The sequence below is a fragment of the Glycine soja genome, chromosome 15 (assembly GCF_004193775.1).
Source record: "Glycine soja cultivar W05 chromosome 15, ASM419377v2, whole genome shotgun sequence".
Taxonomy (NCBI): domain Eukaryota; kingdom Viridiplantae; phylum Streptophyta; class Magnoliopsida; order Fabales; family Fabaceae; genus Glycine; species Glycine soja.
In genome coordinates, this window is record NC_041016.1 from 743792 (window position 1) to 768380 (window position 24589).

At 33.3% G+C, this 24589-nt stretch overlaps 4 protein-coding genes and 1 long non-coding RNA gene across 8 annotated transcripts; 2 read left to right on the top strand and 3 right to left on the bottom strand.

The window, feature by feature from the left end:
- Nucleotides 1-419: 419 nt before the first annotated feature.
- Nucleotides 420-1918, top strand: LOC114388029 (peptide deformylase 1A, chloroplastic-like). Its single transcript, XM_028348369.1, has 3 exons — nucleotides 420-850; nucleotides 1748-1815; nucleotides 1908-1918. Exons 1-3 carry the CDS (start codon nucleotides 420-422, stop codon nucleotides 1916-1918), a joined length of 510 nt encoding a protein of 169 aa, XP_028204170.1.
- LOC114388394 (probable polygalacturonase At1g80170) lies at nucleotides 1681-7488 on the bottom strand. Of its 4 annotated transcripts, XR_003661485.1 has the most exons (12): nucleotides 7113-7485; nucleotides 6462-6593; nucleotides 6160-6330; nucleotides 6052-6072; nucleotides 5742-5949; nucleotides 5060-5141; nucleotides 4880-4988; nucleotides 4676-4792; nucleotides 4070-4324; nucleotides 3217-3324; nucleotides 2984-3049; nucleotides 2007-2021 (listed from the first exon to the last, which is right to left on the bottom strand). XR_003661485.1 is itself a non-coding variant. In XM_028348855.1 (11 exons), exons 1-11 carry the CDS (start codon nucleotides 7314-7316, stop codon nucleotides 1932-1934), a joined length of 1455 nt encoding a protein of 484 aa, XP_028204656.1. In that variant the 5' UTR covers nucleotides 7317-7488; the 3' UTR covers nucleotides 1681-1931. The 4 variants fall into 4 exon arrangements, 3 of the variants coding, with proteins under 3 accessions (XP_028204656.1, XP_028204658.1, XP_028204657.1); XM_028348855.1 differs by lacking the exon at nucleotides 3217-3324 and having other exon boundaries at nucleotides 1681-2021; nucleotides 7113-7488; XM_028348857.1 differs by lacking the exons at nucleotides 2007-2021; nucleotides 3217-3324 and adding an exon at nucleotides 2496-2695 and having other exon boundaries at nucleotides 7113-7487.
- Nucleotides 7489-8761: 1273 nt separating this feature from the next.
- LOC114386421 lies at nucleotides 8762-9615 on the bottom strand. The gene is made up of 2 exons (XR_003661077.1): nucleotides 9377-9615; nucleotides 8762-9218 (listed from the first exon to the last, which is right to left on the bottom strand). It is a non-coding gene; the product is annotated as an uncharacterized LOC114386421 (long non-coding RNA).
- A 1315-nt stretch (nucleotides 9616-10930) lies between these two features.
- LOC114386422 (MAPK kinase substrate protein At1g80180-like) lies at nucleotides 10931-11803 on the bottom strand. Its single transcript, XM_028346429.1, has one exon. The coding sequence runs from the start codon at nucleotides 11576-11578 to the stop codon at nucleotides 11237-11239; it is 342 nt and encodes a 113-aa protein (XP_028202230.1). The 5' UTR covers nucleotides 11579-11803; the 3' UTR covers nucleotides 10931-11236.
- A 4158-nt stretch (nucleotides 11804-15961) lies between these two features.
- On the top strand, nucleotides 15962-24589 carry LOC114388087 (nuclear pore complex protein NUP93A-like). Its single transcript, XM_028348422.1, has 15 exons — nucleotides 15962-16143; nucleotides 16636-16727; nucleotides 17187-17253; nucleotides 17537-17596; nucleotides 18132-18221; nucleotides 19094-19363; nucleotides 19667-19762; nucleotides 19913-20044; nucleotides 20483-20536; nucleotides 20626-20709; nucleotides 20884-20970; nucleotides 21045-21947; nucleotides 22465-22646; nucleotides 23155-23446; nucleotides 24244-24589. Exons 1-15 carry the CDS (start codon nucleotides 16045-16047, stop codon nucleotides 24319-24321), a joined length of 2586 nt encoding a protein of 861 aa, XP_028204223.1. The 5' UTR covers nucleotides 15962-16044; the 3' UTR covers nucleotides 24322-24589.

Here is a 24589-nt window from a genome sequence, read left to right on the forward strand (position 1 = left end):
GAAAATGTGTTTCCATTAAGGTGAAAAAATATATACACAAAAAATGTGATTCTAATACACATTATTCAAGAGAATTATATTTTCATTGTATATATTTTTTACACCCCCACTTAATCTAACAAAAATACGATTATGTTACCAAATAACAATGAAATCGTGTTTACGTTGTGTTTTTTTTCACACCCGCATTATATAATGGAAACCCGACTTCATTTATATAGTTGTAGAATAGAATCGTTTTTCTATGAAAATGACATTTTCAAGGGGGGAAAAAATAGGTGCCAGTCCCTTGGAAGGGACCATTAGCAATGGCAGTGGTGTCAATGAAAGCCCAAAGGCGGAGCCCATTGGATATTTGAAAGTTGAAACCCAATAAAAGCGAATAGAATAAGTAAAATGTGGGAGTGAAAGCAGAAAGCATGGAAGTGGTGCGGCGGGTGGTTCCGAAGGTGTTGGAAAAGGGCGTCGTAATGAGTCGGAGGGAGATGAGCTCAGGTTCGGGTTGGTTGGCGGGAAAGTTGGCGAAAATAGTGAAAGCCGGAGAGGCTGTTCTGCACTCGCGAGCCGAAGAAGTTGAGGCCATTGAAATCAAGTCAGAGAGAGTGCAGAAGATCATCGACGACATGGTCCGCGTTATGAGAAAAGCACCTGGAGTTGGCCTCGCTGCCCCACAGATTGGAATCCCCTTAAGGATTATTGTTTTGGAAGACAAAATCCAATATATGGCTTATTTTTCAAACCAAGAGCTCAAGGCACAAGATAGAACACCTTTTGATCTTTTGGTCATCCTCAATCCCAAGCTAAAGAACACCACCACCAGGACTGCCCTATTCTTTGAAGGCTGCTTGAGGTCTTCCTATTCATACTACTATCTATGCTTCATTCCTTTACCAGAAATCGCAAAATCGACTCTCAATCACGATTTTTTTTTTTTGTTTTTCAACAAACTTCAACCAATAATATATTCGAGCCTATGTTGCATAACTTAATTGTATATTTAACTTGTCTGTCTAGACTCTTGACACTCTCGCCCATTTTTTTAGTTATTTATGACTTCAAATTTCGCAAAGATGCAGTCACCAAAGCAACTACTAGTATGCCTATTACCACATTATTTAATTATTTTCTCTTAACCTATATCATATGTACTATATGCTTCCATTTAAACAAATGCCTTCATAGTTGATGTGATTCAAGTTGTTATTCTGGCTAAGGGCTAAAAGGAAGCAAATTTCTTTAGTTGGTGCATGTAACCAATGCATAACAGCATTGCTAATATTTATACATTTACAACTTGTGTACGATATCTTAATGTGTTCCCCATGTACTGATAGCTTGGGTTTAAGTTTCAATCTGTGTACGATATCTTAATTTTAACATCTGATGTGAACTTGTATCTGTTTTTTTTTTCTTCCTTTTTTTAAAATGTGACATCCAATCAATATTCATTAGGTTCTGTGGAGTTTTTAGTGCATTTCCACATTGGGGCATGTGCAACAACAGAACAGTAGGTTTTTTTTTTAATGTTATTCAGCCCTCTTATTGCAAATATGCCACATTTTAGTGAGGTTTTCCTCCAATAGGATTGCATCCAATTGAATTTGCTGGATTAATTATTGTTAAAGGTAACAGCTATTCAACGGTGTTGTCATAATTTAAAGCATACCAACTCTGGATCGCTTTATATTTGTGTTTATGTGATAATAATGTGTCAAGAAACATTTTCATCTTTAATAACATTTTGCAGTGTTCCTGGATATAGTGCTGTGGTAGAGCGGTACCTTGATGTTGAGGTTGCAGGTTTTGATCGTTACGGTGAACCCATCAAAATAAATGCAACTGGTTGGCAGGCCCGGATTTTACAACATGAGTGTGATCACCTGGATGGAACACTGTATGTTGATAAGATGGTACCTAGAACTTTCAGAGCTTCAGAAAACAGTTATAAGCCTCTTGCCCATGGGTGCCCCAAACTTGGCCCTCGCTAATGCAGGTGTTAGAGCTTCAAGCTGAATCAGCTTCTGATAAGCCCATCAACACAAATTTCTTGTGCATGTTAGTGAAAAGCTTGACACTTGTAAATCTTAGCAGCATGTAGTCCAGATGCATTAAGTTAGAAATATATTCAGTTTTTGAATAAGTAAATTCTCCTCAATTTTCAGTGTTATCAACAACAACAACAGAGCCTTATCCCACTAGGTGAGGAATTTTCAATGTTGTCATGTTGCGACAATTGTTATTGCAATTTGCCATTTTTTTTCTCTGATCAATTCGTTTCATACAAGTCTCAATACTCTGGATATTGATTTTGCCTGCTTTTATCTAAATTGTGCATCTTACAACGAATTTGGAATATGTACCATAAACATGCTAGGTGTTTGTCATTTTCTTTTTCCATATAATGTTGTGTTTGGTATGGTTGAATAGTGTACATTACTCGATGAGTATTGGTCAAATGATATTTATGGTCTTCATCTTTTTTTTTTTTTAAAAAAAAAATTCGATGTTTTATCTTTTAAAAAGTTGATGTTTGGTCCTTCATTTTTGGTCTCGAATCAGCAAGGGTACTTAGGTGTCTCCATGCTACGCATGGGACAAGCGGAGAATTACTCTTTCTCAAATTGCTTTATTGCTGTATGGTGCTCAACGTGAGGTGCAAAATTACTTCTTCTACCCTTTATCAAGATTAGCTCCCCTTTCATCAATTTTTCCCAAAAACAAACAGAGAAAATTAATGAGAAATTAACTAAAAAGAAGAAAATGAGTAGAAAACGCAACTTGCAGAAAGAAAGCAAACAAAACATCTGCATCAAAAGCAAAATAAAAACTCATCACATGATTTTCTTTTCATCATTCTTGGAAAAAAAATAATTTAAAATCCTCGTCAATAATCTTGGAAGGTAGAATAGAGGAAACATAAGAACGAAAATCAAAGAAAGAAAAAGACTGAGAGAAGAAAAGGAAATGAATTTCAAATCCTCACCAATAATCTGTAGATGCACGCAGTTGGAGCTTGCTCATCTTCCATGGCCTCTTTGATTCCAACCATCTTGCAAAACAAAACACAGACATCAATTTTAAAGGACAAAAATGCATGAAGGAGAGGAGAGGATAAGATGAAATAAAAAATGGTATCAGAGAATGAAAAATCAAGGTAGAATAGAGAATGAGAAATAGATAGCAGAGTCCATTCAAATTCAAATTTTGAAAACCCACCTCTGTCCAAGGCTTTTGCTTTGTGAAAAGCCTTTTGTCTTTTGGTGTGATATGGGCCTTTTGTACAGTCTGTAGCCCAACACTGTACAGTTGGTGCTAGCTTTTTATCTGTGTATTTGAATAATAAACAGTTTTTAATGTTTATTTAATTAATAAATTTAATTGAATACAGTGCTTTTATCTTTTAATAATTTTATTTAGCAAGACAATAAAGGGAAGCCTGTTACCTATGTTAGACACGTGTTACTTTTTCAAAAACTTTTGACTTTTATGGTTAATTTTTATGAATAGATTAAAAGCATTTTAAGAACATGTTAACTTTGCTGCCCTTTGTACTACCTCTATTAGTATATAACATGGATAGATTGGCACTTAAAATTATACACTTTATTCAAATTGTGATTATTGAGTTGGAAATATGCTTATTACCAATGACGATTTTGTCTGAACATACTTCATTGTTTTTGTGATATCTTCTGCCTGTTTGTTCGATATGCGCTGTGTTTGTTGGGTGGAAAACTAGACTTCTTGGGCTACAAAATAGGCACAAGAAGCACCTTAAATAAGTTAAGAAACAAGTTCTAAAATTGCGCTCAAAGTTGAGCTAGACCTTCTGAAAACTTGACTAACCAGAGTCACTTGTTTTGCTAATATCTTGAGGTGTAAAAATTGTTTGTAAAGTTAAAAACTAGACTTAAAAATATTCAAAACAGATCATAAGTGTTCATCATATCTGACTTCCCCTTAAACAATAGTAAAGTACAAAATAATTACAGAGGAATTTGATGTGCTCATTTTATTCTGTACAGAATAATTATACTCAGACGGAATGAATAGCAGGGTTTGACTTTACCCCAACATTCTGTCTAATACGATCGTCACTGCTTGAGAGACAGGTAGAAGGATGTAAGAAACCCCGTGCAGAGCCATGAGCTTGCCAGCAGAAAGAGCTAGTATTTCCTCCGAAGCATGATGCAAGAAAAATATTTTCGAGATATAATCCTTCACATGGAAAGGCATCACTACAGGAAAATTTGATTGCTTCTTCAGTGGCTGAAGTTCCTTGTATATCAATGAAGGATATATTCTCCACTCTGACGGCCGAAGTCTGCATTTTGATACATGACATTACATTCATTCTTGCAGTTCATCATATTTGAGCTACAGTAGAATTAGTTTACTACAAATCTTGAATTTTTTTATCCGCACCAGAAGCTAAGTACTCCCTCGGCTGTTTGAATTGAATTTCGAAAGAAATATCATGGACTTATCCTCCTTAGAGATTGAGAGTTCTAATGACTATGTAATCAATGCGAAATATGCTAATTATATTCTCCAAACAGTAAAATCTTTCAAAATTATGTAGGCTATTCCCTCAAAAATAACTCCAACCAACAATAATGCATCACTCCACAACATACGGGCAAATTTACAGAATGAACACACAAAAATTCTATACCTCATTTTTGCATGGATTTCGTGAATCACAGTAGTACTGATCTACTATTATTGGATTAGACACGTTCTCCATCAAGATATGCTGGAATGTGATCTTGGAGGCAAAACCACTCCCACCCTAACGAAAAATTGAGACAAGTCAATCAATTTGTACATTGTTGGATGACATATAAAAAGAAAATGCTACAGTTGTCAAGAAACTTACCTGCCACGTTTTGATTCTCACCCCATTATCAGTGTTGTAAAGATAAACTCCATCGACAATTACATTTTGCACCTTCTCCCATTTCTTTGATTTTCCCAAGCTACCAATGCTGAAAAATAGGTTTCAGTATTGGTTAACAATTATACGTCTTGAGAATTGAAAAGTGAAAATTACTTTCACCTTATGCCATGGCCAGGACCACAAGAGATGTTTCTGATCCAGACCCGTGAAGAATTTCTAACTATTGAGATGCAGTCATCACCTGAAATCGAACATAATGGAGTGAATTATTTTTCTTCTGGTATATTACTTGATCACAAAAGTTTATTCTGGAACATAGAGTCAGTAATGAAAGTAATCACTGCTCTTACATTGGACTTTTGTTCAATTTTTTAAATGATTTACACATATGCATGGTGTTTCACAATTACATTATTGCCTGTTATTTTTCATTTTTTACATGCATTTTTTTTTCTGATCTTTCTTATCTCTGAATAACATCAAACTTGGTCCGAAGTTAGTAACATGTAATAATTTACATGCATATCATCAAATTCAGACAGGATTTAGCACCAACGAAGAAGAAAAAAAATTCAGACAGATTCACAATCCAAAGATTTTTACTTTATTCTTTCATTTCTCTCTAACCATAGGATTTTAAAACCATTTAAACTAGTGTCATTCTGCTTATCCTAATTTTTATTAACAGGAGCTATCTGTGTTTCCTGTAATATGACTATTTATTTAATAGTTATATGACCATTGCTATTTGAAGTAAAAAACATGTTAAAATTACTGCTGAAACCATAATATCATTCAAGATAAGTAAAGCTAATATGGCACTTGGTTGAGGATAACCTACCTGTTCTAATTACACTATCCCTGACCTCAACTCCCTTTGTTGCACTAATGTGGATTCCATCGGTATTAGGGCTGAAAGCAGGTGCTAACACTTTGAGATGGGATGCAACAATCCGCATACAGTTAGTGAATGACAAGTGCATTCGTTGGCTATTTATCAACATAAGATTTCTGACTTTCAGATCCTTGCATCTATGAAAAGTCATGGCCTGCGTGTAAATGTTGTTTTCATATTCAGCTAATAAAACACATAACATATCAGAGCAGGGAAATTATCTGGTTTGGTCTATAATCTGAAGCGCGCCACTAACCGTTGGAGCAGGATGACATGGCTGCGAAAGGACATTTTGAAGTCACTTAGTTACACAGTTGATTAAACTTCAACAAAATATTAATTTAAGCATTCCAGGAAGAAATACATTTGTGGAGTTGATCTTGCAAGATCTGGCCCACCATTCCTGTCCCATTCCATTGATCCTCCCCCCACCATCTACAGTAAGATGATTCACCCCATGGAAGTATAGCCATTTGCGCTGATTTAAACCATGCCACACTACTGGATCTTGTGGTGCAACTATTGTCCCTGAGATCTATAATGTATTTGAAAATAACCAAGTAAATAAATGTTTTCTATATAATGACATACTTCATTCAGGAGTCGAAAGGAGCAGATGACAAAAATTTACTTCAACATGTGGGAGATTTAACTCTGGGAGCATACCCTCAAAGTGATCTTAGATCGACAAGGCCCACCAATGTCAACCGGATGGACAAGAAAAGTTTTCCCATATGGAAAAACCACACTTATAAATCCAGATAGAGAACAAGCGATTTTCCAAGCCTCCAGGAAGGCCTGAAAAGATAAATAAACAGAATCAGGATATATGGTGGTTGTGTATTGTGCTTGCAGTTGCAGGTGGAGATTCCTAATCCTACCTAGCCCTTGCAGTCAAAATTATCACATATTTCATGGTGGCTGCATTATTTATTCCTGTTGGCCTAAGCATTTTGCAAGACACGAATCTTAATATTTTGCTTAAGTAGAAGAACTATCCCAATTACCCTCCTACCTGATTGACCCTAACTGTAACTGATTTTCCCGCTGTAGAATCTCTAGAAATACTTGTTTGTTTACAGCATTATGATGTTCAAAATTGTCAGTCAACAAGATTACATTTTCTTGATCACGAAAAATATTATATAAAAAAACAACGAACGCACAAGACCACAACATTAAATAAGCTCAAAAGCTTAAAAATTTGGGGCCCTCTAACAACAAATTCATCATTGCAATTGTGGGGGGGGGGGGGGGGGGGGAAACAAGGATTACCAAATACTACAGAAAAGAGATGAAAGGAAAGATAGAAATGACCTCGGTGTCATTATGAAGGCCATCCCCTTTTGCACCATAATCACCGACAGAAAGAACCCATTTAGATCTGGTTCGGGTTCTTTTCAATCCGGAACGTGGGAGCTGGATGACAGGATCAACCCCTTCTGCATGAGTGACAAGTATATTTATGTGAATGAAGATAATGATAAATGTTGAAGTGGAACAATATCTGAGGCTCTTCATTTTCTGTCAGATTCGGGCCATCTCTGGTTTGGTGAGAGAATCTTACAAGAGTGTGTTGGTTTAGTAGGAATAGTTAGTTACAGAGTAACATGTAACAGAAAGTCAGATACACTGAAACACCTCCTACCAATAAATGAACACTTGCAAAACAGCATTTAAAGAACGAGGTGACCGCATAACGACATTGCACACTATGCAATGGCAGCGACAATGTTCATTAAACCGTAAACGGACCTAATTATTTTTTGCCATAAATTTTATACATCCAAGTTGAACCTCAATATGATTAAAAAAAATACTATATCTAAATATAATAATTTTGTGCAAAAAAAATCTTACATATCAAGACAATGTGACATAGAGGGTGTTTCGAAATTAGATGAAAAATTACTTTTGAGGCAAAAGTATTTATGTCAAATGATCAAAATTTTTAGTTTTGCTTTTATTTTGTTTTACTTATTAGATCTGCATTAAAATACGGCAACAATTTCAACAGTAAACTAAATATATACATAGTTCATAAATAATATTTTCTTTTAAGTATATGATCAAGGATTCAATATGTTGTATGTATTAAAAAACATTTGTTGGAATAATTCATTCCTTTAAATAAATTTTGATACTTTGAGGAGTTACTCCTTAACTTTCAAGAGACATCCTGCATTTAGCAAAATAAAAATAAAATGTTACATTTATTTTATCAGCAGGACAACTAGTATTGTCTTGATGTAACAAACTTGTGTTGTTTTACAGTAGATTTTGTCTCTTGTTTGTCTAATACTTTCAAGAGACGAAATTTCCTTCTGTGTTCTCTTGTACCCTTGTTCTTTGCTCACTTGGATGAGTGGATCCAAACCAAATGATAAAAATTATAAAAGTCCTCTCCCGCGCGCTAAAGAATTTCGTGTTATGTCGTTTTAGTAAATTTTTTACACAATTATAACCTTTTGATCACAATGATTATTATGAAAAGCTTTTTTATTTATTTATAGAAATTAGAAAGGTTTCATCGTGGTTCAGGTAAAGCACCAAATAAAATTTTTCTCATTAATACACCCCTACTCGAAGAAGTCACGAGAAATGTATGGAAAAATATTTAGCTTTCCCAAGGTCTTAATTATAATGTCATGCATACTTCATGATTCATGTCAAGTAATAAACTTTCTTTGGTAATTTCATAACTTGCCTTTTTTGTTTGCCTCCATCGCACCGTTTTGCTTATCTTCCACCCTTTATCCAACAAAAAATAGTTGGTTAAGAACTCTTATGTATTATGAGCAGACATTGACACATAGATTCTGTACTGTGATTGTGACCACTTCTGATAAGCAATGAGACACTTGAATCTGAAACAAGTCACGTCGTCGTATCAAAAGTTGGCTTCAAAAGATAGAAATTTCCTTGAAGGGAGACCGAGAGAGCAGCATAAGGAAACTAGGAATTCATTGGCTGTGGATATAGGTTGTTTGCAGCATGAATTAATATAATACATAGAGAAACATGCACTTCAATGAGTCCCTAATGTTTATAAATATGTGACAAAACATATCTTGTGCCAGAGAAGATGAAGACGTAAGATATCCAAGCCTTCAACAAAAGTCAATTTAATCAGCAGATACAAATGGTACTGAAAGCTCCATACACATAGTAATCTTCGTTTTTCAGTTCATCAGATCATTTTAGCCATTGAAATTTTGTATATGCGCAAGAGTTGGCAGATTCAACCTCCTAGTGCAAAACGTATATAACAAAATTGTGCAATAAAACATTGATCTTGGTCCTCAAGGTAATAGAAACGTGGGATAGACATAAACTGTGATTTATGTCCTAAGCCATTAAACTCTGGTTGTTACATCTTTTATCTTCCCATCTGCTTGCCCAAACTGCTTTGGCGATGAAAACCTATAGTTAATTGGTAGCTTAGTCTCGTGTCACATATATTAAATTTTAAAGGAAATGCATGTGATCAAATTCAACTAATTAAATTTCTTGTCAACCATGTGAATCACATAATATCAATATTTTTTTTATTATTTTACTCTTTAAAATAAGTTGCTCACCTTAGATAAGTCAAAACCACATTTTCAAAGGTGAGGTTTGAGAAAATCTTGTGATCAAGATCACCCACTCTACACGGGGCTAGAAGCCTATATTAGCTAGGAGTACGAGTGATTATCCACCACAAAATTTGGGCTTCATATCCTGCGTTGTGTTTTCTATCCCTAGAGACACCAAAGAGTAATAAATGAGTGTCAAGGAGTGATACATACTAGTTTTAGTGATACATACTAGTTTTAGTGCACAGAAATTCGCGCCCAATACGCCAAAAAAGAAAAACAAAGGGGATAAAATGAAGTAACTAATATTTTTATATTATTATATGAACATTTTAAATTGAAACCAATTTAAAAATTAAAAATATACAAGAGATAGAATCAAATAAAAAGTGTAATAATAATAATTATTAGCATTAAATAATGATAAAATTATATATTTTAAATGGAAAAATAAAATAAAAATTTAAAATTAAAGTGAAAATAAATCATTTGAATCAAATATATCATCTTTTTATCTATTAATTTGATGTGGGGTATTGATACTCAAAATTTAAAATTTATATTGGAATTAAAATTGATCAAATTTTCATAATAAAATAATTAAACTTAATAAATTGTAATTTTATTTGAAAGAAAAAAATACTTAATGTAGAAAAAGTAACATGACTAAGAGAGTGTATGGTTGCAAAATTCATTTTGATTATCTCCACACATAAGATATTTATCTTATGGCTTTTGACTATATGAAAATACATTGTTATCAAAATAAGAAAAAAAGACTATGAGAGAATTAATACATGTTTGATTGCAATTAATTTTGGGAGAATAATTATTTTCTTAAAATCTCTAAAATAAAAAATAAGCAATTATATTTAAAAAATTAAGTTAAACCAAAATTACATATGATTTAAAAAATCTTCTCATTCTAAAATGGCTTTGGTTTTTATAATTTACAGAAAAATTATATTACTAAAAACTCAATTCATTGTATTTATAATATAAGGATAAGGATAGATGGAATTCATTTACAAGAAAACTTAGTTATTCAGAACACAAATCCGTTATTTAAAATTCTTAGCAGAGTTTTTATGCCTATTGCTAAATACAAAAATTGATTCTAGATTAATATCAGCATAAAAAATTATGTACGATCACTCAATTACATATCATCACTTCACTAAAAAAAAAAATAGACTACGATAACATTTGATTAAAAGTTAAAGTATTGTAATGATTTGTAAGTTCATGATTAACAAAAGTTTATATATCAAATTAAATCTATATATTTCTCTTTTATATTCTCCCCATTTCCCCCTTTTTTCGTAATTGTGGAAAGAATAATTGCAAAAAAAAAATAGCATATAAATATTTTTTATTCAAATAGTATATAAATAATATTATAATCACAATGATGACTAAAAAACATATTCATATAAAAATGAAAGAATATTGTTTTTCATAAGGTCCCTCAAAATAATAAAAAAAAAAGATAATCCCAATCGTGGCCAACCAGGACAAAACTCTATCCCGTATTTTGCAATTTGCTCTCATTCAAGCTAGCATAATCATGTAAAATATCCCATTTATGAGATTTGGTCTGTATAAAGATCAACTTATACTCAATACCCCTTTCCCACAAACAACAATTAATTCTACTGAACCGAACCAGAATAAAACATCTTTACCAGCTAATTACTATTGATATAAGACAATTTGAACACCAAAAAGAAAAGAGAAATAGACAAGTCCTGATGATTATGTTCTTAGCATGAATTCCACTAATCCGGGCCTACCTACAAAGCTAAAAGTAAAACATTACATCAAGGAGTAGAAACCTGGCCGGAATATTCTCTCTTCGTCTCTCTACCTTGGTCGATGCTTGTTGTCCCCTGCTTTTCCAAAGGCGGCGCAGAAGCCACATGCAGAGAGCCTGGGAGACGGTGGCTCAATCGCCGGCGAAACTTTTCCGGTGCGGTAGCCGCGTGCTCCGCCGTTGGAGCGGATTCTCTGGAGGGGCGGCGTTGTTTGAACTTGAAGCTCTTTAATCTCACCGCCGTCATCGTTGTCGTGGTCGTGGTTGTTGTTGTTGTTGTTGTGATCTTCCTTGACTTTGTTCAATTCCTCCTGTAAGAACCTATCGTCCCAAACGAAGCCTGATGAACCCTGCCTCCTGAAGGACACTGCAGATCTTTGAAGACCAGCCATAGCCTCTCTATCTATGAATTGTGAATTATGTGGCTCTTTCTTTCTAGCTACTTCAAGTTGAAAGCAATACGCACATGAATTTCTTTTTCAATAAATAAAGAAATGAGACAGGACAGTTGGTGAAGAAATTGGTCACAAGTGGTTAATATAAATCCAAGTGCTCATATTAAGCCATCCAACTCAATGTCTCCTCTGGTTTTTTAATGCTTTAAGTTCCACACTATTAATTCATACTAGCTAGTACTATATTATCTAGTTAAATTCTTCCACGCCAATTATTAATAGAAAGAATGCATACGTACTATCTATCTTCAATGAATAATTTAAATTTATTGTTTTTAGTTTTTTTTATCAAAACATTTTTAAAAATATAAGTGATAATGCTATTAAATGTAAGACTTATATTTATGTATTATTTTAGTATGAAGCCACATGACACACAATTCTATTTGAATAATGTAAGATCGTTATGCCCAACATCTAAGTATTTATTTAACACAATTACTAATTCAAAACTTAAATTAAAGACCACTAATTAACTAGAGTAACATCGTATTAGTTTATCCACAATCGCTAATTTAAAACTATATTTATGTTTTTTTACAGAATATTTATGTATTACTAGTTTATCTATATTTAAGATTAATTACTAAAAAGGATTTTTGTAAAATTGACGTTTTTAAACGAATAATTTCGGATGAGTTTAGCAAAATTATAACTGCATATGAACGGAATTATTTTATTATTATATTCTTATTTTACATTAATGTATATATATATAGAGAGAGAGAAATTTGAATCATATTATAAATAATATTATTGGTAAATAATACATTTAACATTGAAAATAATATATTAGCTTTTTAAATATTATACATATAAAAAACATCAAATTTATATTTATTGAAAATTTGAGTCCAAAATTTTAATGTTTTCAATTGAAAATGATTTTTCATAAGTTAACTCATATATTCTTCACTCATCAACCCTTTCCGATGGAGCTAATTTAAATTATGGGAATGGTGACTTTGTGCGCAAGCTAGCATGACACACGGGGTGTTAGGTCCACCAAGTGAGTGTGTGCACACTAACTCCACCGCCCTTGTCATATCATAATCGATCAATAAATGAAACCAAGAAAACGCATTCACGTCCTTGTCGCCTAACCAAGTTTTTAATAGAATTAATATATCTTGACAACAAAAACTTTTAAACATTCAATTGCTAATTTTTTTTTATCACATTATATCATCAATAACTTAAGTTGTACAAAAATATTTTTCTTTTTAATAACATGACCAATAACATGATGATAATAAAAAATATATAAGTTTTTCCTATGTTGAATTAATAAGTATAGTTTAGTTGATTTAAGAATGTGTGTGAATCATTATAAATATTTAGTATTTATGTTTGATTATTAAAAAAATAACGAGTATAATTCTGAAAAAAAAAACTAATGAGCATAATCGGAAGGCAGATTAATCCCTCTCCAGTACCTAGTTGCTCGAATAATGAAGTTATGACCTGAATTATATTAAGACTTGAATCAATATTTGGTCATGCTCCCTAAGAAAGCAATAAATAACAACAACAATATATAAAACATAATCGTATATGCATATATACGCAATTGCTGTAATAATGTTTATTCAATAAACGTCTTCAAAGTAATTGATGAACCAATACACTTGTTTTATTCTTAAAATATTCACATATGTGTGATATTTTGAAATTTGGTAATTTCAGCACATGGTTAATTGCTTGCAAAACGAAGTCATATATATGATCCTAATTTAGAGTTGAAGCAATCTTTGGACACGTTCACTAAGAAAACATATAACAAAGGGATTTGTTTTAAGATTATCTCTAATTATAATTTATTAACACACTTATATTTAAAAACTAGAAGTATGTGTATGTTAATAAATGCATTGATGTATTTAATTTAAAACAAATTTTAATTATAACTCGGTAACATATTTATACTAAACAATAAAAGAGTGCAAGTTAACAAATCCCTATTACAACAATAAATGTAAACACTTCGGAAAGACTTCCATAACTGTCATAGAAAAATAATAAGATAGCTACCGTATGATTCAGACAAAGGAATGAAATAATATGGCTAGCAAGAGGTAATTATTCAAAAACAGATTTCCATCAAATTATTTTACTAAAGTTGTCATAAACCATACATAATCAATATCATTAATTGTGAACATAAAAAAGCACAACTCAAATAATGGATCAAACTTTAAGTGGGTTGCCCAGGGCCATTAAAATTGACACGAGAGGTATGGAATTTGACATTCAAATATTTAGCCTCCAAAACTTGTTTTTCATATTATGAATCGAGAAGTATTCAACAAGTGATCATTGACTGCATTGAGAGGAAAAATTGTTATTTGTTGTTCATCTTTTGGTAAATTATATTAGGATGTTCGTTGTCCTTTCTATTTCATTAATTCGGCTTGATATGAAATTAATTTTATTGTGTTTAAGTTTTGAAAAATAAACTCAATGTATTTTAAAGATAATTATATTTCGAGTTTGTCACCTACAGGACCCTACACCACTAGCTCAGACTATGCTTGGATCATTTGTGAGCTTAAATTCCATAACACTAACATGGAGAATTGGTCTTGGGTCTTAAGAAATCACCTACCAGAAAACATCAAATCGATCATTTGGCTTGTCTTTCATAACAACTTTCCTACTAACTAGGTTTGATCTATGTAACACCTCTCTTTCTATGTTTCATGTCATAGGTGCGACTACCAATTGGAAAATCTTTTACGTATGTTGCATGATTGTCCCAAATCCAAGACGATGTGAGGATCCTTGAATTCCACGAATATCGTGGATTTTAACATCTCATTTAGGAGTTTGGATTTGTGTTCAAATTGACCACAATACATTACCTCTCTTGCCTGTACATGTTGGTTTTCGTAGAGTTAGTAATGCAAAGATTCTTCAAGACAATGTTTGGCCTCAAATGATTTATTATCAATCAGATTCGAACCACTCATTATGTTGTTTCTGGACCTATAAAGGCAACCAAGGTTGATTTCTTAGACTTTCCTGAAAGATTTAACAATCAAACTCAATGTTGATGGCAACTCGCTTGGCAATCCATGACCTTCAAGTTTTAGAGGCATTATTTGTGATAGCATAGAACAATGGATTTTCAGCTTCTCATGTTCTTGTGGATTCACTACCAACATTAGTGTTGAACTCCAGACAAACTTACATGATTTGGTTTTAGCTTTTGTGAGACTAATTCACTAACATCTTTTCAATTGGTGCTAGAAGACATGAATGCTTATCATTCTTATGCTTTTGTCGTCAAGCAAATTCAATCTTCAAGAGATAAGTAGTTGTTGTTGCATGATCCATCCTTGCGAAAACATGACTTTTTTTAAAGGCAAAATACATTAAATATCAAAAAATAGGATGTGCAAAAGGGTTGTACAAAAAGTTTAGTAAAATACTATTAAGGTTCTATCGGGCTACGCAAAACCCTCAATCCAAAAAGAATGTCATTCTTGTGATACATACACTCCCATTACCCAGAGATACATGCTAGTGGATCTACATACCAAGAAGGGAATAATACCACAAACCAAAGGCGCCTCTTATATATTAGTCATTGCCATGAAAATGACTATCTCAATATACGTGACACGATTTAAATTTATGCATGTCTATATATCGTATGTGTAATTACTTCTGACATTGTTTATTACATTAAACATACATTATTGAATATCTTTTTTCATAACAACACATTTTGTCTAAGTTATTCTCCTTCACATTGAGACTAGGGTTGACCTTGATCCGATTTTTTTAAAAAAATTTCATGAAAAATATTATTTTTTATATATAAAATATTTTAACATTAATTCCTACCATTTATCATATTATACTGTTGTTAATTTTTTATATAAAGATTAAAAAAAACAATATGTTATGTGTGGAAATTAACTAATTTTTGTAAAGTATAAAAATAATCGAAAAATTTTGTTAACATAATTAATTCATAAATATTTGTTCATAGAAATTAAATGTAGACTTTTTCGTATAAAGTGAACTTCATCATTACCATTTATTTTTAAATATATTGATAGTTGAAATATGGTTGACACTACCATCATAGATTATTATTATTATATTATATATAATAAAATTATTAATTTTATAATAATTACTTTAAAATTATATAATACTACTTTTTAATTAATTAATTCTCTAAAGATTTACTTTTTATGAAACTATTTAGATATACATAAATATAAATAAGTGGGGTATAATCGGTGATTCCAATTTCCAAGTTCCAACCCGGTCCGAGAAAACCCGTTCTGCGGAACCGAACCTTACTTTTAAAATTTTAGGGCTTAAGAGCGTTTCCCCGTAAAACCCTTTTTTCTTGCGCGGAGCTTCTTCATTCAGCTCGAGAGAGAGCCATGGCGAACGAAGACTTGGGTAGTTGGACTGATCTGCTACATTCCTCTACGAAGCTTCTCGAACAAGCTGCTCCTTCTGCTCAGTTCCCTCCACTTCAGGTTTCTTTCTCTTCCCAATCAACTCACTTCACTTTACTGTTTCATCTTCGTTGCTGATTTGTGAATTTCATACAATGCCGCCTAATCAACTTGTTCCTTTCAATATTCCCTCGAAACAATTACCGTTTGCCACATGCTTCATTTTCTACCAATCAATTTTTTCACTGTTTTATTTTAGCTGCTATGGGAAATTCCGCGAAGAAAAACAATTTGCCTTGACTTTAGATGTATTTTTTCTCTTTAAGTGTCGTTTCAGTTGGGTTCTGGGACACATTGAAACTCTGGTTATGAATGCATAAAATGAATCTGGAGGCTGAGTATCAGTGTATTTCGATTGTGAACCAAGGATAACTTCAACCTGACCAAGTTAATGGATAAGCATTGCTTGCTGTCTGTCAGAATTGTCACTAATTTAATAAACAAGAAATAAATGTTGATTAAATAATGATTATGGGATCTCTGGCTTTGAATTCACTTTTTTACATTGTTCAGAGGAACTTAGATCAATTGGAAGCGTTATCCAAGAAGCTTAAATCCAAGACCATAAGGACTGAAGCACCTTCTCAATCTATTGCTGCAACAAGGTACTCTTTGGTTATGAATTTTGATTGTTAGTAAGTTTTTTTTATTATGTATTCAATTACATAGAGTTTAGAAATTATTAAAAATCTAAAATTATCTTATGGCTTGTTGGAGTGCTTTGAGTTGTTAGTAAGTTTTTTACTTCTTATCCAAGCGTTATTGCTGCCAAATGGTGTTGGCTACTTGGATTCTAGATTTTCATTTCACCCAAACTCAATCTTGTATCATGCATTCATGAAGCCCCATGGTTAACTTAATCCTCTGAAACAGTATCCCATTTCCCAGTTCCCATTGTGTTTCGTTTGGTCTCCGTCTAGGGCAAGTGGAGATCGTCTTCTTACATCCCACAATAGTTGGGTTTCCATCATTTTTCTTAAAGCAGAAAGTGCATGATAAAATGATTACACATGGTAAAGTATTATGGTCATTAACTCATTTTCTTATTTCTTTTGCATGGACAGGCTCCTTGCTCGTGAGGGGATAAATGCAGAGCAGCTTGCAAGGGATCTGAAGTCATTTGAACTGAAGGTACTACTTAATGTCAACTTTGTATAGTTTTTTACATTGAACATTTTCACTATGCTTGACTTATCAAGTATTATATTTTTTGCCTGTTGGGTAGATATTTTATGCATTCCATGATAGGCCTCGTTACTTGTTTTCCTGATATGACTTGTTTGCTAGCAAATGTAATTTCCCTTGAAAATTCATGTCTAGTTGTTTTTGTTGTGTTGTGGGTCTCTCTAGTACATAATTCATTTGGCTACTATATTGCTGATGCCATACCTTTTGTCTTTTCTCCCTTTTTCAGACAACTTTTGAGGATGTTTTTCCTGTTGAAGCAACAAGCGTTGAAGAGTATCTGCAGCAGGTAATTTTCACTATAGATTGCCTGTTATTCATTTCGGATTTACTATATAACATTTAATTAACAATTAGACATTAGAATGATTCAATTTGGATCACTTTTATCAGCATTAGACACAATATACTCTATTGTTTGTTTGCACTTTTTCCATCCAATGTTCACAAAACCAGTGAGAAATATTTGTTCATATATATTCAAGTGTATTGTCAGAATTTTGTTTTTTGAATTCTTCCATTATATTACAATATTACATATTATCAAAGTTAAAGAGCTATCCTTTGTTGATGGAAATTATGATTTGTTTTATTTTTATACTGTTTTTACTTTTCCACAGATGAACATGGTATTGTGGTATGATTGTTGTATCTAAATGCTGCTTTTGTCTGTTGCCCCCTTTGTTCTATAAGCAAAAGTATTCAGTTTGTATGTGAAGTTCTGTTATTTGATATGGAAAATCAAGAAAATCATTTTACACTGTACATCTAGTCCTTTTTGAATGGAATTGTGACAAATATTGTGTACTATGTTTTTCTCTCAGGTTCATGAAATGGCAATGGTCTCTGCTGTCCAGGAAGCTCAGAAGGATAATCTCAGGAGTTTCAATGATTATATGATGAAAGTATTAGAGGTTAGTGTAATGATGTCTTTTATGGTATAATCCTTTATTATGTTTCTATTATCTTCTTGTAATTTGAGGTTTGGTTTCTTTTCATATTTTACTGGAGATATCTTTTGCAATAGGCCTTGGCTAAGAATCCTTGGCATAGTATTAGTAAACCATTTTTTTTTTTTTTGCATATTTGATGTGTTTTTACATTTCCCTTGCATTGCTGAAAATAAAAAATCTGTCCTATATAGTTATATTTTCTTTTCTTTTATTTGTTAAATTGTAGTAAAATGCCTTGAATAAAAAATACCTTTAGATTTTTATGCCTTTTAGGACTTGATTATGACAAAGGGATTGGATAGATTTATTGCATTAATAGAATTGTTTATTTAATTATTTTTTTATGTTTTATTTTTGTGTCTTTGTTAATGAGGATATCTCCTTTTTGGGTGACGTTAATCTTCTTTGTAATCCTTATTTACTCTTTCTGTTAAAATTTCTCATTTTTCTCTTAGAAAATAAAGATGAATAGAAAGCAAAAAGATCAGGAAAAATAAATAGTTCTGTAGTTCTGTTCAACTCATACAACTTAATAGTTTTTAACAGTCTTAACAATGGCAATTAGGTTGGCTGACCAGCTAAACTTTCACAAACAAAAGCAACCCTTTTTAGCCGATTGCTTTCCTATTGAACATGCTTAGGTTAGTTTGTGGAACTTCGCATATGAAATTAAGTAGTATAGTGAAGTGAGTAAATAATTTTATTTCATATTTGCAATTGCTTAATTGGGATGATTATTTTACTCCATTGTTATATTTTAAGATAGGTTTATTTGTTCTTGATATTGTGTGACTCAGCTTCCTTACGGCTCAGTAGAATTTACTGTTTGACAGGAGGATTGGCAAAAAGAAAAACGTGATTTCCTTCAGAGTTTAAGTCGAATTTCAACATTACCTAGGACAAACATTGCTGCTAACAGCAACGTGGGTACCCTCCCGGGTCAGCTTGCATTTGTGTCTTCTACTTCACAAGTCTCTTCTGGTATGCCTAGCATGGAGATTGTTCCTCTGACTGGCAGACCTATTGTGGAGAAAAAGGCATCTGTCTATGCTGAGGTAGTGAAAAAACTGAATAAAGCAAGGGAGTCTGGGTCACCATTTAAAGTACGTCCCCTACTTTCTCCATCTCTTAAATTTATATAATGAGATTTCTATATCAGATTGAAATCTATATTGTGTCGCCTGTTTACAAGTCAAGCCTTTAGTGATCAAATATTAATTGACATGAAACTAATGTTTTGAATTTTTAATTCAATATCATGTCCAGTCTTCATTTTGGATATACAATAGCACATTATATGTTTTGAGATGTTTGCCATACTATCTTCCCTAAAGCAATATTAACCTGTGTTTACATGCATGCAAGTATGTTAATTTTCATTGTTTTTTTTTTTTTATGGTTCTTAGCCTGCTGCAGCTTTCAAAGGTGCATATGAAAATTTGGGCATTGATGCTAGTGGTGGAAAGTCAGTAACGATGCGAAAGATATGGCACCTTGTTCAGGTTGTTCTTGTAGTTGTATGCTGTTATCAAGTTAATAGACAAAACAGAAAGAATAACTTGCGTGTGCAGCTTTTTGTTGTTCCTACCTATGAGTCTGTGACTAAGAAAATATTTTATTTATTCTTTATATAACTTAGCTCATTGAAACAGATGCTGATGGGTGAGGAATCAGCCGTGCAACGTGTTTCAAAAAGGATGTCATTGATTATTGGTGCAAGACGCCACCTTGAATGGGGACATGAGAAATACATCATGGATACCATACAAAGTCATCCTGCACAAGTAATTTGTTATTCAGGAATTCCATACTAGCACTACTAATGTCTGCTGATAATTTTTCTAGTACTTTATGTTTTTTTTTTGCTAATTCTTGCTTTGTTGACTGTTGACTCCCTGCAATTGCATGCTATGCTTTTGAGGGATCTTTTTGAGAAAAACTTTGTCAAACTTTGTTGACTGTTGCTTCCCATTGGTTGTTCTTTATTAATATAAGACAGCACACAGGATTTGTAAGATAATCTACATTTGGATTTCTTATGTATGCATGCCATGGTTTTGAGGGACATGCTTCAAGAAATAGTGAAATACTTTGCAAGCTTCTCTCAATTTTTTTTGTTTATATCTGCTGTTCTTTATTTCTTAATTCATATAAGAGAGCAAGCATGAATTTGTATTTGTTATCAACACTTAATTTCTGCTTGCTTTTTTATCTAATGGTAGGCTGCTCTTGGTGGTGGTGTTGGGAATTTGCAAAGAATCCGTGCCTTCCTTCGGGTTTGTCTCAATTTGAAAAATGTGTCTTATAGATAATGCCATGCATTTAATCCTCAAAAAGACTTCTGATTTTAGTTATTGCTGTGTAGATTCGGTTGAGGGATTATGGTGTACTGGATTTTGATGCTGGCGATGCTCGGCGGCAGCCTCCTGTTGATACCACATGGCAGCAGGTCTCAGATGCTTTATCTGATTATAAAATTAGCTATACTAGATTATTTATTTTCTTTGATGTATTTTTCCTTGGTCTGGCTCAGTTCACTGATATATCTACTTGCTTTTTTGTTTCTTGAAATCAATATTGATGATGGGCTAAGCTTGCACTATTTTATTTATTTTGGTAACAGATATATTTTTGCCTGAGGTCTGGTTATTACGATGAAGCAAGAAATGTTGCCCAATCTTCACGTGCTTCACATCAATTTGCTCCTTTGGTACATACTGTGGTCACTACTTATTTACTAATTTATGATTTAATCTTTCTTAATAATTTACTTATTTCTGACAGCTGACAGAGTGGATTAATAAAGGAGGGATGGTACCAGAAGAGATTGCAGCTGCTGCATCTGAGGAATGTGAAAGAATGTTGAGAACTGGTGACCGGGTAGGTCGAACTGCATATGACAAGAAAAAGTTACTTCTATATGCCATCATATCAGGTTCTCGAAGGCATATCGATCGCCTGCTTAGAGATCAGCCAAGTCTCTTTAGTACAATAGAGGATTTCTTGTGGTTCAAATTGTCAGCTGTGCGGGATTGCCCTAGTGGACCTTCATCCATTGTTCTAAGTGATGGTCTGATTCCATACAGTTTGGATGATTTGCAAAGTTACCTGAATAAATTTGAGCCCTCATACTATACAAAAAATGGAAAAGATCCTTTGGTATATCCCTATATCTTGCTGTTAAGCATTCAATTGCTTCCAGCTGTATTATACTTGTCTAAGGAAGCAGGAGATGAAGGATATAACATTGATGCTGCCCACCTTTCAATTGTGCTAGCTGATCATGGGGTCCTTTCTGAAGGTGCTGGTTCTGGGCAAAAGTTGGGAGTGATGGATGCTTATGCGGAAGTGTCCACCATTATCAGGCAGTATGGATCTATGTATTTGCGTCTTGGTGATCTCCAAATGGCCCTAGAATACTACGCACAAGCTGCTGCTGCAGTGGGTGGGGGGCAATTGTCGTGGACTGGTAGAGGTAACGTTGATCAACAAAGGCAGAGAAATTTGATGCTGAAGCAGCTTCTAACTGAACTATTGTTAAGGGATGGAGGCATATATCTTCTACTTGGTGCAAGAGGTGCGGGAGAAGAAGGTGAATTGGGACGTTTTGTGACTGATCCGAAAGCAAGGCAACTATTTTTAATTGAAGCTGCATGCCACTGTCAGGAGGCTGGGATGTATGACAAGGTAATTTCATTCCTATACTACCATTTTAATTTAGGGGGAAAATAGGAACAGAAGGAAAGCCTTCATCTGCCATAACCAAATTATAACATGACCTGGCTGATAAGGTTATCTTACACACCATAATCAGGTTCTAGATGTAGCTAGAGAGGGGGGAAGCACTTCATTCTGATACTAATCTTACTTTAATTTGATGTCTTAGATTTCCTTTTTTTCTGGTGCAAAGCTAAATCATTCTTTAATGCATTCAGAGATATTGTTCACTCATTTATTTTCAAAGTTTAATGTCTGTTGTTTCATATAGATTGCAATTATTTTTCACATTTTATTTTTCTTCTTGTGTCTTTACTCCTAGATTTATCTTACCAATAATGCAATCCACTTATCCGTACTTCCTTTTCCAGCATCTATTTTTTCATTACCTCTCTTTTTGCCTTGTTACACATCCTTTTTTGTGGATTACTGGGTTTTCATTTAACCTTAATATTGCTTTTACCAATACTGGATGTTTTTGGTTCAGTCTATAGAAATTCAGAAGAGAGTGGGTTCCTTCTCAACGGCACTGGATACCATCAATAAGTGCCTGTCTGAAGCTATTTGTGCCCTTTTCCGTGGAAGATTAGATGGCGAGAGCCGGACTGCTGGCCTCATCCATTCTGGCAATGAGATTTTGGAGACATACACTTATTACCCAGATGCCAGGTCATATTGAAGCTCTTGCCTGATTTCTTGGTTTCATACATGGCTATACTTGGATCTGTGATATTGATATTCTCCTATTTCTGCTTATTCTTTGAGATATATGAACCCTAGAGGCACATTTAGAATTTATTCTGTGATGATTTCACCCCCTGATATGTTTTGATCTTTACACTCACCTTTTATCATGGAGTGATCTAGCAGTTCAAATGTCTGCTTCTGCATATCTGGGAAGTCCAGGTGCTGCAGGGGCATGGGGATATATAATTGAGATGTACTACTATAGGATTGGGGCATCTGTTTGCTGATTCCATGGGTGTAGTCTTTGTTAGGTGTTTGTTATTCTTAAGAAGTTGGACTTGGAAATTCCAAGATGCCTGATTATTGCTTGAGTTGCTGCAACTCAGAATGGTTTTAGAAGTTCAACTATACAAAATTATTGTTATTCTTTTTATGTAGCACAGCAGCATTCCATGCCTCGGTAAAATGATTGATTGAATTCATTTTGCAGTCTTCAAGAGAGAGAACATGTTTTGGAGCAGCAAACTGTGTTACGACAACTTGAGTCAATATTGTCTATTCACAAATTAGTAAGGCTTGGACATTATGTTGATGCATTAAGGGAGGTTGCTAAACTTCCATTTATTCCTTTAGACCCCCGAGGCCCTGACATTGCTGTTGATGTGCTTGAAAATTTATCTCCTCATGTCCAAGCTTGTATTCCAGATCTTTTGAAGGCTGCTCTCACTTGTCTGGACAATGTGACAGACTCTGACGGATCTCTTCGTGCCTTGAGGGCTAAGGTATTATCTCGTGAATCCTGTTGTTTGGTTAGATTATATCTTTGCTGCTTCATTTGCTTTTGTTGAAATACTATGATTCACTTTTTTTATGTAAAAAATGATGTGTTGGGAGCACTAATAGAACTAAGCTTATGCCTTCTAAAATGGTATGGTAAAATCTATGGTCAAGTTGAAAACATAACCCATATCTTGAAGCTTTCCTAGGAATCCATGTCATTATTTTATGTGATAACTGATAACTACATTTAATACGTATCCTCCTCCCTTAATCCATTTTGCTGTAGTGAATACTCACTTGTTCTGTTTTCTGATTTTTGTATAAAATATATAGGATATAGATCATGGATATGAAATTAATTCTACACTAGTACAAGAAAAGAAAGAAGGACAAGGAAAATTTCTATTGATTTTGTACAAAATATGTTGCCTTTACTAGAAGAAAAAGTGATAATGAGGTGCGAGTAAACATCAAGCAAACCATCGGGTAGATTTTAACTTACATGTTATGAAAATATTCATTTACGCACTTTTTGACGGAGGAGGGTAAACGATGTTTTGCGCATTGTTGCCCTATACCAGCACTTTATGAAGCTTCCTTGTCAGCAGTAAAGCCTTTTAACAATCATCTGTTGTAGTTCTAAATTAATACTTTCAGTTAATTATGTCAAACATTTGTAGGTTATAACGTATCCAGTTACATTTGGTGTCTGATGGGATGTTTGAAGTGGTATTTGATATTTACTTTATTAACATATGCTCTTGTTTTATAATGGCTAAATCTTTTTTTTTTTCTTCAGATTGCGAGTTTCATTGCAAATAATTTAAAGAGGAATTGGCCTCGTGATTTATATGAGAGCGTTGCGCAGAGGCTGTGAAATTAAATCATGTGATGTTATTGTAATTACCTTTGAATTACAACAGAATGTTTGGTTAAAGGTTTTCAGTAGTAGCGTAACACATGTAAAGTAGTCTCAATGATATGTCTGCTGCACCTATGCATTGGAAATATATTAGAGGAACTAGAAAAAGGAAATACGCTGCTTCTGAATATTCTCTCCACCTTTTCTCTTTTTGTTTTAGCTATTGGTAATGGTAATGTACTGTTCATTTTGTATCAATAAGAACATTACTTTCAAGTTTTAA